At 29.2% G+C, this 13,578-nt stretch overlaps 1 protein-coding gene across 1 annotated transcript in view; it reads left to right on the top strand.

Annotated features, from left to right (window-relative positions):
* Nucleotides 1-647: 647 nt before the first annotated feature.
* Nucleotides 648-13,578, top strand: part of Srr (Serine racemase) — a 65,195-nt gene continuing 52,264 nt past the window's right edge. Inside the window, exon 1 of the mRNA XM_014422355.3 lies at nucleotides 648-796. Within this exon, the coding sequence (XP_014277841.1) occupies nucleotides 749-796 (48 nt within the window). The 5' untranslated portion in view covers nucleotides 648-748. The remainder of the gene's footprint in view (nucleotides 797-13,578) is intronic.

Raw genomic sequence — 13,578 nt, 5'->3', positions numbered from 1 at the left:
CTACGTTTCGTTGGACACATAAGACGTTTTTCCCCCAAAAACCTTTAGGCGTACATTAATTATTATAATGATGATGATTACGCCGCTGTATTCTGGTTTTATAATTCTAAAATTTGCCATGAGAAATTATTTGATGGATGTCTAAAGGGTTTCATCTAAAACCATATTAATAGACTACTGAGATGATGAATTACATCCTTTCTGTGTTAATTCTAATACTTGCCATAAGTCATTGATAGATGGTGAAAAGGTTCAGAATAAAACTTATAATTGCCAGAATAATTGGTATCAGTATAAACTGAAAGAACTGCTTATTTAGTATTAACAATCAAAATCGTATATCTTTGTGTTGTCTCCCTCGTACCTAATCTTGCAAATTTGTATTTTCCTCTTATCTGATATATTAGAATCAACTCTCAGTATAAATAATAAGTTAAACATATTTGTATAATTTTATAAATCTAATTTCGACGAATGTGTACAAAGAACCAGATCATAAAAGAAAATTATCATGAGCTAACTTCTGAAGAATAAACACTCAGAGAATGAAATTCATTATCTTCTTAAGAATTTCCAGTTAGTTCCTAAAATATAATGCCGTTTCCCCCACTCCTCGACTGATATCTGTATTTGCATATTATCACAATTGGTTTATGTAGGCCCCACGGGATTAGGTCAATGTTGTGTAATACTTCAAGGGTCAAACCTGATAGCTCACTATCACCCGGGTGTCTGCAGAGGAATCTTCATGGTGAACGACGAGATACTGGTAGAAACCATGGGAGAACCGGATCAGGTATGTTCATGAACATTATGTTTTAAAATATTTCTTGCCAGGTTCATGGAGACAGGAGTATTATAAAGGTATCTATGATAAATTAGCTCAAATGCTTCTCGTGCACAGACAGATAATATAAAAATTTAAAAAAATTCGAGGTAAAATTCTAGGTCTGTTTTTTCAAGTTTCATCAGCGTAATTGGCTATGAAATGGCATGTGCAGCCGACACGACAAAAATTTAGGTTTTGCAGATAGTACCTACTTTATAATACTTACATTTATAACACTCGAAAAGCATTTCGATATTTTCATAATTTAAGGATTGAACCCATTTTGTATTCTTGTATTCTAATCCTCAATATTGTTTTTTAAACACTTATTAAATTGGTATTTTGGAGACATGATACGTCATTTTAAGTGTATTTTTCATTGTTTTTTTTTTTAATATTCCTAAGTTTGTAGGTTTAGTATAAATTGCAATCATTTTAAAAATTTCAAGTTGTTTCATAAAATATTCTCCCATATTTCAGCAACTATAGCTTCCGAAGTTTCACAGTTTGTTCCGTGGTGCAGTTGTCCTCTAATATCATTTGCAGTGTTCTTACTCTCATTATAATATTTACACGTTCTGCCATCCAGTGGGTACTTTCTTGTTAAGAAAATTCCTTGCCGAACTTTGCGAATACCTTACACAGTGGAGACAGTATTCACTATTCCTTAAAAGACATAAGTAGCTCTCATTAAGATATTAATTAATCCAAAAGGTGTTGATTCCCCTTTGTTTATATTAGTTTAAAGTTTATTTAGTCCATGACACGCTTACTATAAACAAGGCATGGCTCCACAAACACTGCAAGTAAGATTGTCTCGTGATAATGGTGTTCTGAGAAAGTCATAGTATTTAGTACTAGACTCTGATGCACAAAATCTAGTCCATAGAATATGCGTCTTCAAGTAATTAAAAAAAAATATTTTCTACCACACTTAACAAGGTAACGCGTTTCTGATGGTTCCAAAAGCTAATTTATAAAAAGCTACTTAATAGCTAATTTATTTAACAGAGTAAACGAAATTAAACAGCATCAAATTCTGCTTGGAATGAGTATCACAACTTATTAATTCAGTCTAGATTTAGTTCCCAAAATTAAGATATACTATATATGAATACAAACTTAATACGAAAACACATTTCTGGTGCTCCTGAATCGGCTTCCAAGCCACTGATTAGTTTGGTAAAGTAACGAATTCGAAATTGTAGGTCTTTCTTTCGGATATTCTCCTATAAATTCTAAACAGTGGAGCTTAGTGAAAAAGTGTACAACAAATTAAGAAACATTTAATTGTACGTCGAATGAGTACTTTAACGTAATAATTCCATCAAATGGTATGGTAGTAAACTGTCTGTTCTGGCTGCATATAGACGTCAACAAACCAACTATTAAAGCCCAAAGAACCATCGGAGAAGTTGGTTTAAGTCCATATCACTTGTCCAAATTATTACTTACAATTTAATATTCTTTGATTTGCTTTATAACTTTTGCATGAAGATCCTGCGTTTCAAGGATTTTAAGGCGAAAAACCAAAAAGAAAGACCTAAAATCCCTTCATTAAAAATTTAAAATCGGATTATTTATCAAACTATTTATATCATTAATGACCGTTAAGTTTGGATTCATAGATATGACTATATCTCAATTTTGGGCAACAAAAAATTTGATTTTTAGTTTACGATATACTACTTCACAGAATTATTACTCATTCAATTCAGAATTTAATTGCTTATATTATAAATTTATAAAAAGACGCAACTTTTAGGAGTTATAGGCGAAAAAAAAACCTAATTCGTTGCTTTTAAAACCGCCTGAAATTCCCGTATTAATAATAATAATAATCTTTATTTATTCTGGGATTGACCCCTTTAAAATAATTTGCAGGCGTCAAAATTATGCTTTTGAGCCTTAGAGTAAATTACAATATAGAGATGAAATTACAAGATGTCATAAAATAAAATAATACAATGAATTTGAAAAGATACAAATAAACAACAATAATTAACAGAATATATAAAATAATGATAAAAAAATAAAATAAAACCACTTGTCATATCATAAAACATAAGATGACTTCTGATAGTAAATAAAAAGAAGAAAAAATCATAAAAAATAATAAATGAAAAGATATAATTTCTACTTGTGTACATATTTACAATTATAAACGAAAATCCAAGACATAAAATATTAGTGTGATATAAAATAATTTTAATTATTTGCAGATATATTTTCTATGAACTGGATTTTAAGGATTGAGTTTCAGTACCAATGTTCCAGGTTCGTTAGTATGTTAGACCCGCCGGTGTCCAGTAAGCGAGAATGAGATCATAAAATTTAATCTTATATATTTTATATTAATATTGTTTCTGAATTTAATTTTACTTTTTTAAAATTAACAATCATTTTGAATCCATAAAAACTATGCTTCTTTCATAATTGCGGGCAAGTCATTTCAGACTAAACCACTTTGTTGTATTTTTTAGAAAAAAAATAATCCCACCCAGAAACGTTTGTAATAGAATGTAGTTGAAAAAATACATGAAAATAATGTGCTATGTTTTCAAGATTCCAGTTTATCAAGTGCTTGAAAAATAATAATGATATTGATAATAATGGCGTAAATTATTCAATATTGAAATAATTTTTGAGCGGCTTCCATTTCTTTTTTATCACTATAATTATTAACAATTTTTTAACTACAAACCTCATGTTTTCGACGCGTGTCAAAATTAAAAAATCTAGTGCGGTCTGTTCATCACACAACTTTTACTTACCACTCTGCACGTGTCCCTAAATTCCGTTTATATCGGTGAGCTCTTACACAGACCATTTTGCGAGACTTAATTATTTCAGGGATCTCAAAATGTGTATTTCTTTGAGAACTCGAATTCGAAATTTTTCATGATCGCAATGTTATCTCGTACCATATATTTCAAATACAGGTAAGTGAAAGTAAAAAAAACAATCGTAGTTGTTGAAACAACTAAAGCAGACACTACAACTTTTTCCACTGAAAATCTTTTATTGTTCATCCCTCTGGCAGCTAGAAGCATTTGAGCCAACTTACGAGTGTATTGAACACCCAGTACATTAGCAAAAGTTTTACAGAGAGAGTAAGGGGTAAAACATTTTATTGAAATACAATACAATCTAGTAAGTATCCCCTACCTGAAATCTATTTGATTAAGTTTTACATGTTTAACAGTCCAAAATAATCTCGTTTTATTCTTCTTCAAATCCTAACATTAGTGAAAAGCTTTTATTGTGTTGTACCTCTGCGGATCTATACACACTCTCATTTCTATGGGTTACAAAAAGTAAAATTTTAGTATGTAGTCGTAAATATCTTGAATAAGCACAATTACATACTTAATTTTTGATTAGACAATAATAAACAACTTCTATAACTTTTCCAATAGTGTGAAGTTGGCGTCTCAAATGAGACTGAATTGATCGTTATAACTTAAGAAGTTAAAAAAAAAAAATTAATGTTCGATCATAATTTTTTGTAATGTAAGAGCCCAATGTCTAACAATAACATTGGTAAAGGACCTATTGGGGTCAGTTGATGATATAATAAAAAAATAATAAGTATAATGAAATCATAAGCATTATTTTAAATTTTATATGAATATTATAGTATTCCATTTGATTTCGTTGGGCTAACATAAAGTCCTATGTTTTTATAATTGTTATTTAGTTAGCGCCAACTCTTTACTCTTTGGCCTAAAAGTATTGTTACAGTATTATAATTACGTATATACATTTCTTTTTTGTTAATAATACTTTTTATTTATTGATAGATATTACAATCTGCCACACAGTTGTGGGCAATAGGTAATAGTGATGAATGATCTCATACATACTAAAATAAAATAAAATAAATAAATGAATAAAAAAAAAAATTAATAATAAATAAATTTAAAAAAATTCTCTTAAAATATATACAAACAAAAGAATAAACAAAATGAACATAATCAAACTATCTGTATGAAAAATAAATAAATAAAATGACATAATGATAAAATAATATTATAATGATAAAATAATATTTACCTATATATTGTATTTCAATTATTATTTTATCACCAGGATAATATTATATGATCAGAGGAAAATAATATAACAAGAGTTCTTTCAGTAAATCTTGAGAGGAGCGAGAATTGAGCCCGTTTCTCTCAGTTGATGGTTGAACATGCTCTCAGAAAAATCTTGCTCTCATTAAATAACATACCAAAAAAAAAATGTAAAATAAATGGAATATGGCCCGGGTGCGGTCAAATTAAACTCAAATAGTAATATTTTTGTACTATTTTTATTTGAGCCAACGTTTTGGGACTTTATTCACACTACCACTTTAGATACTGTAACAACGGATTTGAACCTGAAGGTGCTTCTACACATTTAAAAAATTATGGCAAATTCGCACATGAGGGAAATATTGCGCATTTTTATTTTAAAATTCTATCAACTCGGTGTAAATAATTTGTTTTAAATCTTGTTCATTTACTTTAGCAGTTTATATTTTATTTAATACTGCAAAAATATAAGTTTATAAAGACATTATATGTTTGGTTAAATAATGAAATAGCCGATAAAAATCACACGAACACTCGACCATGTGGCTACCGTAGTTTGTTGCTTCCTTTGTGAACCAAGCATTTGTTTTGGATTTGAGGAAAATGGCAAGCGTGTAGATCCAGAATTAACTAAAAGATAACAATGGTATAAACAGTTCACGTTTATTAACTATGACAAATATAAAGTATAGTATATAGATTTCGACAAAATACCCTCTTCCAATGAAATAAATATTAACATTATCGAGCGTCGACAATATCAATCCTTTTACAATATTTACCTCATTCATTATATTTGTACAAAGCCTCGAAAACTGTGGACTAAGTTTTTTAGTTGTTTTTTTTTAATAATTTATTTATTGTTATTGACAACTGTATACAAATATATACAACAAGTAAATTTGCTGTAGGTGACAAAGTGACATGATACAAACATGTGGAGAATCTACCCACTGATAGAACTCCAATAACATTTCTAGAAGAAAAGATCTCGAGGCTATCTTCTTTTCAGGCGCCTAGGAGGATTATTAGGTAATGAAGGAGAAGCCAGGTTAGAAACAAGTGGATTTGGATGGTTGAGAAGTTTATTATGGACGGAATGGTATCTGGTTCTGGCCAAATCGGCAACATATGGAACATTGAAGTCCTTATGGATGACTTGATTTGTGACAAAGTAAGGAGCATTAAGGATTTTACGAAGGCTTTTTTACTGTAAGGATTGGATTCGGGAGGAATTTGATGGTTTAGTGGAGCCTCAAAGCTCAACTCCGTATGTCCAGATAGGCCTTATAATAGTCTTTTGTAATGGATTGGCAATTTAGACCAATTGCCTAGTAATATATATTGTAATATTCGGAATCGACGAGCAGTTTCATGTCTTTTTAGTCTTGTATGAGGATTCCATGTCAGTCGTTTGTCCAGATGTAGTGGACTAAGTTAAAGGTAAAGAAAAACTCCAGGAGATCCCAGGCCTCTCTCAAACAGCTCATCACAATGAAAAAACAAACGTTGATTGAGCGAGATGCTCCGGGCTATAGTGATGTCATGTATGTAAACAAAAGATACAGGAACACTGAGAGACAAAAGATACAGGATATGATATGTAATATATAAAATATGTAAACAAAAGATACAGGAACACTGAGAGACAAGTAGTGATAATGAGGGGTGTTTATTAGGGATAAAACAGTTGGGAGCGGAGAGACAGGAAGGAGTGAAACCAGTACAAAGAACAATCATACAGGGATATATTGCCTGGTTTTTAAGAAGAGGGTTGTGTGATTAACAGAATCGAATGCAAGTCCTGGATTCTCCACCTCCTCTAAGCAACCCTAATGAAGGTTACACATTTGTGATTTGCACTGACCGCACCTCCAAACATCTTCTCCTTATTTATTTATCCTGTTAAGAATATTCTCTTCATTATAAATTAATATGATTCGACACAAAATTCAATGCTGTTTAATTTCTTATCCCGTAACTATTTCATTAAAATGCACCGTTTAGGCTAAAAATAAAACTAATACCATTTTTCGTTATTTTATTCCATTAATTTCCTGATTAGTAAGAGTTTTAGAACTACCAGAAATGCGTTTCTATGTTTAGAGTGATAGGAACTAATTTTAATAATTATTTGAAGATGTATTTTCCATGAGATGCACTTTTTGCGCCGTGCGCCATATGTGTGATGGTAACAAACGCGCCTACTTAAAAATTAAACCCTTTTTTAATTTTGGTTTCAGGTTAAACACCATTGGTGGTTTCGAGACTTGTTTAGGTAGATCGAGTCCTACGAACTCGATATTTTTTGTAATTTCCTATCCTTTACTGACTTTGTAACAATTTAGCTTCCTTAGAAGTTGATTTAAAAATAACTTTATATGTTGAATTCTGAGTGAATTTGACCATCTTTAGTATTCCAGAAAAGAGTCTTCCACTTCGGCATTATTTGCTAGTAGGAGGTTACTGTTTAAAAAGTTGAGGGAAAGATCGATTTTCATTAATTATTTAAAGTTAAGAGCATCAATAGTTGTTTTGTTATTTATATTTAACTTAATATTTACGAACAGCTATATCAAGGTCTGACAAATAATTTCTTTCTGTAATCAATCGGTTTATTAAAACATTTATCGTCGTCTTGTGTTTGTGCATGAGGACTCGGCATTTATCATACATAAGCACCTTCGTAAGGAATTCCGTTTTTTTCTTCACATTCAAAGGCATGTAAGTTCCTAAAAACAAATATTAATTTATTTATTGGAAGATCGTTGAATTAGTGTGTGATATATAAATAGAAGATGGTCTGGGTGCGGTAAAGAAAAATCAAATAGTTAAACTATTAATGTGAGCCAACGTTTCGCCCCACGTTGTAGGGCTTTATCAGAGCTAACAAAGATACAAACAACTATAATAATGCAACAAACAAAGAGATTAGATAATATTTCATGTTATCTATTCTGTTTCTTTGTTACTTTATTTTTGTTTGTATCTTTTTTTAGCAGTGCAACGTGGGGCGAAACATAAGCTTTTATTTATTTAGTTTTTTTTACCGTAGCCCGACCCTCTTCCTTTCATTTATTAATTTATCTATACTTGCTAAAAACTATTTATTGGAAATATGCATTACGATAACTTATGTAAGTAATAAATGTTATTATATTTAGTAGAAGAACGGAATAATTCAAAAGAAAACTAAGGAGGTATTTCGGTTTGAATTATGTGAAAATGAAGGTGAAGTAGGTATGTAGAAAAAAATTAAAAGCTACCTTAGTTATGTAGAAAAAAATCAGTTAGGTATTAAAAAAGAACAAAAACTCCACATTCCCGATAGGATAGGTTTGGGCTGTACTTTCAAATGTTTTGTGGATGGCAGCAATTGTCTTGATGATAGCAGCATCACAAGATAAGTTATAATGATTTCCTGCTTTCAGAAAGCTACTATTTCCTCTTGGATGTTTGTTCTAGATTAGTTCTAGAAAACATTTGCCTTTCTTTTCCAACAGTGAGCCTTTCAATTCTTACGATATTGCCTTATCATATGGCCAATGTAGCCCAAGATAGTGCCATTAATAACCAACCATACAACAATCAGTTATATCTTGAATCTTGCACTAAATACTATCAATTTCGATTACGAGCACATTTTGTTTTTAATTAGGTCAATTCAGCCTTGGTATGATAATCATAACTGGATATATATACTAAAAATATACCGGGTGCCCCAGTATACATAATCACTTCCCACCCCTAACTTCTACAATTTTTTATTTGATTTTCGCTGGGTCATAACTAGAGTTTGGATTTTCGTGCTATTGTATGTTTTGCTCCCTAGCTCCGAGTTCCGCCAAACATCTACAGAAATTCCAATCATGGAAAATATATTCAAATAAAACTAATTTTATATGGCACGTTAAGAGATTTTTCTGCATAAATTGGGTTTTACTTATTTTGGACAAAATTCCATGATTTTGATTTTTGTTCAATGCTTTTACTAAGTTTTATTTTATGCTTGTACTAAATTTATGATGTATTTCAATATTTGTTTATTGTAATTTCATTCTATTAATTTCCTTAATTAATTTATAATTGAGGACGACCAGTAACTGTGATAGGGAAACACATCTATTAATATATGAAGAGTCGGATTCGACTTAACAAAAAAAATAATAAGTAGTCACAAATGACGAAAGTGCTTGGAATAGTATTCACCCGTTTCTTCGGGTACTTGTGAAAAAGTCTCTCAAGAATAAACTTGTTATTGTTTTAAATTAGATGTCCACTCCGCCTTTAACAAAATGTCGAAAGTGAATATACCAATATATTTTTAATCAAACTTTTCATTTTTATTGACTTTTATTTGATAGTTTTCTTTCTGGTTAATTCTATATAGGTAAGTAAATACACTAAAAAACTAAGGGGAAGAAAAATATTAGCTGAAAGTAATAAGGGTATTTTTCTTGAAACACTAACTTATACATTGTGCTTTGTATATTTTTCTAATACAATCTTTCAAAATAAAGTCCTAAATATCGCAGTTAATGATCCTTGGTTCATAAGAAATTGCCAATTGCATCGGGAATTACATATGGAGTCAATGGAGGACTACATCGAAAAACGGTTCATGAAGTTCCACTCCCAGTTGCCGACAGTTAAAGGAGCAGTGACTTACAACTTGGGAAACCCAACCTCAACCCGAAGACTGAAGCCCAGGCTGCTGCAGGACATTCTGTTATAAATTCTATATTTATTAATTCATTAGTCACACTACCTCTATTTTACTTATTATATTTTTTTTTTCTTCTCTCGTCCCTTTTTAAAATTAACTTGTTTCTTTTTACCATTAGAGGGCAATTGTTTGTTTTGTTAAGTGTACAAATATCATCAACATCATTATTAAGAAGCATTATTCTTATCTATTTATTTTTTTTTCTTCTAATTATAACATTGTATATTAGGGGAGTCTTTTGTACGAGGCTATCCCCCAACTCATAATCAACTGTTAAAATATATATATGTATAAAATGTAACGGTTATATCAACCATGTAAGGCCCACCAGGCCGATCTGGTATAACATAAATAAATAATAAATATATTTTTCTAAAACTTAAAATTGAGGTAGTTTTAAGAAGTTGGAAATTGAATTACGGCCTTCATTATGGGCATATGAAATTATTTAATACAACTGGTCCTCATTGTTCTTTGATCGTGGATATAATATTAGGTTTTTAATTTTAGAAGTTTAGTTTTTATGTATGTTTACATGAGTGTAGGGATTATTTAGGGAGTTTAATCTGATTTAAACCAGTAAGCTTTCCATACATTAATATTATAAATAGAAAATTTAAGTTGATTATTGCAGGATTTACAGTTTAATACACATTTTGGGTTTTTACTGCACGAATTTGCACATTTTGTTTTTTTTTACGAAAATTCGGTCTCTGTTAATAATACAACCAATGGAATAATTCATTGATAAATCCTTAAATTTTACATCACGAAACAAACATTTTTAACATAGGATAAAGTGATAGGAAGGCAGACAGACCCTGCAGTTACCGTTCACGGCCGTTTATGTAATGCCTCGCTCAACTTTTTTAACTCGTATCTGAGTTTTCAATAGTTTTTTTTTTTCCTTTTTATATATGTATGTAAAGAAGCTGTCGAGTCATGATAAACGGGTTCATAAAATCCTCTCGGGCCTGCCGAAAAATAATGGAGACTGCCTTTGAAAAAATATAAAAAACAGTTTACACTTATTGAAAGATAGAGAAATTTTTATTCTGAGGCAATATAAAGTAACAAAAAAAAAAATTTAAAAACAACAAAACAAACAAGAGAACCTGTATTCCTATATAAAACGCAAAAATAGAATTATTTCTCGTAAAAAAAAAAATTCTTTTATTGAATACTATGTTTTTTGTTTTTATTTTTTTGTCTTAACTAGGAATTATATTTCATTCAAATGTTCATTCCTAAAACATTTTTTTTTTTTTTTTTAAATATTCAAACACCCTCTTTATAGAAATTAGATCTACCCAAAAAACTTATATCTTCTCTAATAATTTGCCGTTAACATATTTTGTTTTAACTTCACATAACTGGTCGATCTGTCTGTCGATCTTATATAAAACGCGGAAATATAATTACTCCTAGTAAAAATATATTTTTTCTTCTATTAAATCCTATATATTTTTTGTTTTTTTTAATTTTAACTAGGAATTATATTTCATTTAAATGTTTATTCCTGAAACATTTTTTGGTTTTTGATAGTGTAAAAAAAATATTAAAATGGTGGACAAAAACATACAAATACCGTCTTTGTAGGAATCAGATCCACCCAAAAAACTTATATCTTCTCTAATAATTAGCTCAAATAATACATTTTGTTCTAATTTTATATAAATGATCGAAAAGTACGAGCATGCCAAGACCCACACATCATACTTCACATGATGTTTCGCTGTTACTTCATTTATTTAAAATTGTATATTTACAAAGATTATTTTTTTATTATAGCAAGAGAGAAATATTTTATTTAGCAACAACAGGCAATGCAGCCAAAATATGTATTTTTTTTTTTTTTTTTTTTTTTTTGTGAATCTTGAAAATAAGTCAATTAGACAACTTTATTGAAGAGACGTTTTGCAACTATATTGTTTCCATGATCATGTCCACAATGAAAAAAAACAACAGTTTTTTATAACAAAGAACTTCTTCAGTTAATTATTAAAAAAAACTTCAGTGTACAGAGTATGATATAAGAATTAATACATATTTCAATTAAAATATCACTTAATAAAAATATTACTTACATTGGTCTATTACAGTTCTACATTGCTGTGATACAACTCAAGGTTTGCGCCAGAACTGAAAAAAATTGAGGAAAGTAAATGTGAGTTTGTTTTAGTTTTACCAAAACGTAATCGTTTTTTTTTAACGGTTGGTCAGTCTGTTATTTCTATTTTATATTTAGTGTTGTTACTTATGTCTTATTTGTTATCTTGTATCATGTCTTAAGTGTTATTAATTACGTTATAATTAACTATACTAAATATAAATAGACTAAATAAAAAACAGAAATAATGGAATGACTACCTGTTAGAAAGAACGGTTACGTTTTAGAAAAACCAAAACAAACCCACATTTACGTTTCTTTATTTCACCCCTTATTGTACAAGAGCCGGGAAGAAAAAAAGGCAGTTATTTTACCCCAATTTTTTATTACTTTAATGAAAACTAGGTATAGTAATTATATTACTATACTAGACTATGACTAGTAATAGTCAAAATTGATGAGTCTGCCAAGTATAGGTAGGGGGAATAAAAGATGGCGGCTGTTTTAAAACCTTAAAAAAGCATTAATTTTTCATTCGGAGCTCTATATCTTAAAAACTACCAACAACACTAGAAAATCTAAGAGAACATTATTTAAAGAAGAGTAAATTTTCTTAAATATTAGCCCTAAAAGCCAATAGTTCTCGAGATATAGCTTTTTAAAAAGCAAAATTTCTGTCTTTTTCCTCCTCTTGGGCTCTTGTACTATTATTCAATTCTAGCATCAAGTTGTACTACAGCACTGTAGCACATACTGGAATAGGTAACCGCAAGAAATGTTTATATTTATTAATCTTAAATTATACTCGGCACTTTGTAGTTTTTTAAATAATTAGTTAAATATATTCTTTGTTCTATAATTTTTTTTCATTCCAGAGCATGATTCAATTATTGACTAATCCTCATGATCCGGAAAAATGTTAAATTAATATTTTTTTATCGTATATTAGATTTTTTTTCATTTATTTTCTTTTCTTCTTGTTTTCCTAACTGTATATTATTTTAGTATCTCTATTATCCTCCCATTCATCTTGAATTTCTCTTCTCCAGGGACCCAACATAATTATTCAATGTATTAAACAATTTTATATAAATTTATGTACTCATTAAATGTCAATAATGCGGTACCCAAACATAAATAGAAATTGAAATAACTTAAAACAAAAATAGAAGTCGTAGTAAAGAAGTTAAAAACAAATACATACGAGAGAGAAAAACATTATTAAAAATGCTGTACTACCCAACTTTACTGGGTTGCCTCATACACAGCATGCTTATGACCAGTGAAACACAATTTTTGTTTAATCCAATTAATATAATTAGTCACAACATAATTTTATTTTAAATTTTCACATTATAAAAATGTCTGCATTATGTACTAAAGTTATACATTATTTATTTTTTTCCTTTTTAATATTTATTATTTCTTCTCTTACGCATTTTTTTTCTAGCTTTTTATCATTCTTAAATTTTGTTTATTTTTTCCATTATTTCAATTCTAAAAATTTTCTCTCTTTTTTCCATCACAAACAAAGGTAAATTTAAGTCAAAAGTATAAAAAAAAAAAAAAAATTAAACATTTCAAATATAGTGAAATATATACATACATAAAACCCAACATGGTCGTCCCCATTTACAATCTATTAATATTAAAAAATAACACTCTAACACATGCATTCACAGATTAAAATAAAATAAATAAGTATATTAACCTAAAATTAATAAATATAAAATGAATACTTATAAAAAGATACCAAATATAATACAAATAATCAATAAATATATAAATAATATAAGAGTAATGGTATAAATACAAGTAACAAATATATGTATTA

Source organism: Halyomorpha halys, unplaced genomic scaffold (genome assembly GCF_000696795.3).
Source record: "Halyomorpha halys isolate HHAL.00 unplaced genomic scaffold, Hhal_1.1 Scaffold367.1, whole genome shotgun sequence".
Taxonomy (NCBI): domain Eukaryota; kingdom Metazoa; phylum Arthropoda; class Insecta; order Hemiptera; family Pentatomidae; genus Halyomorpha; species Halyomorpha halys.
This window is presented reverse-complemented; position numbering and strand designations above follow the sequence as displayed.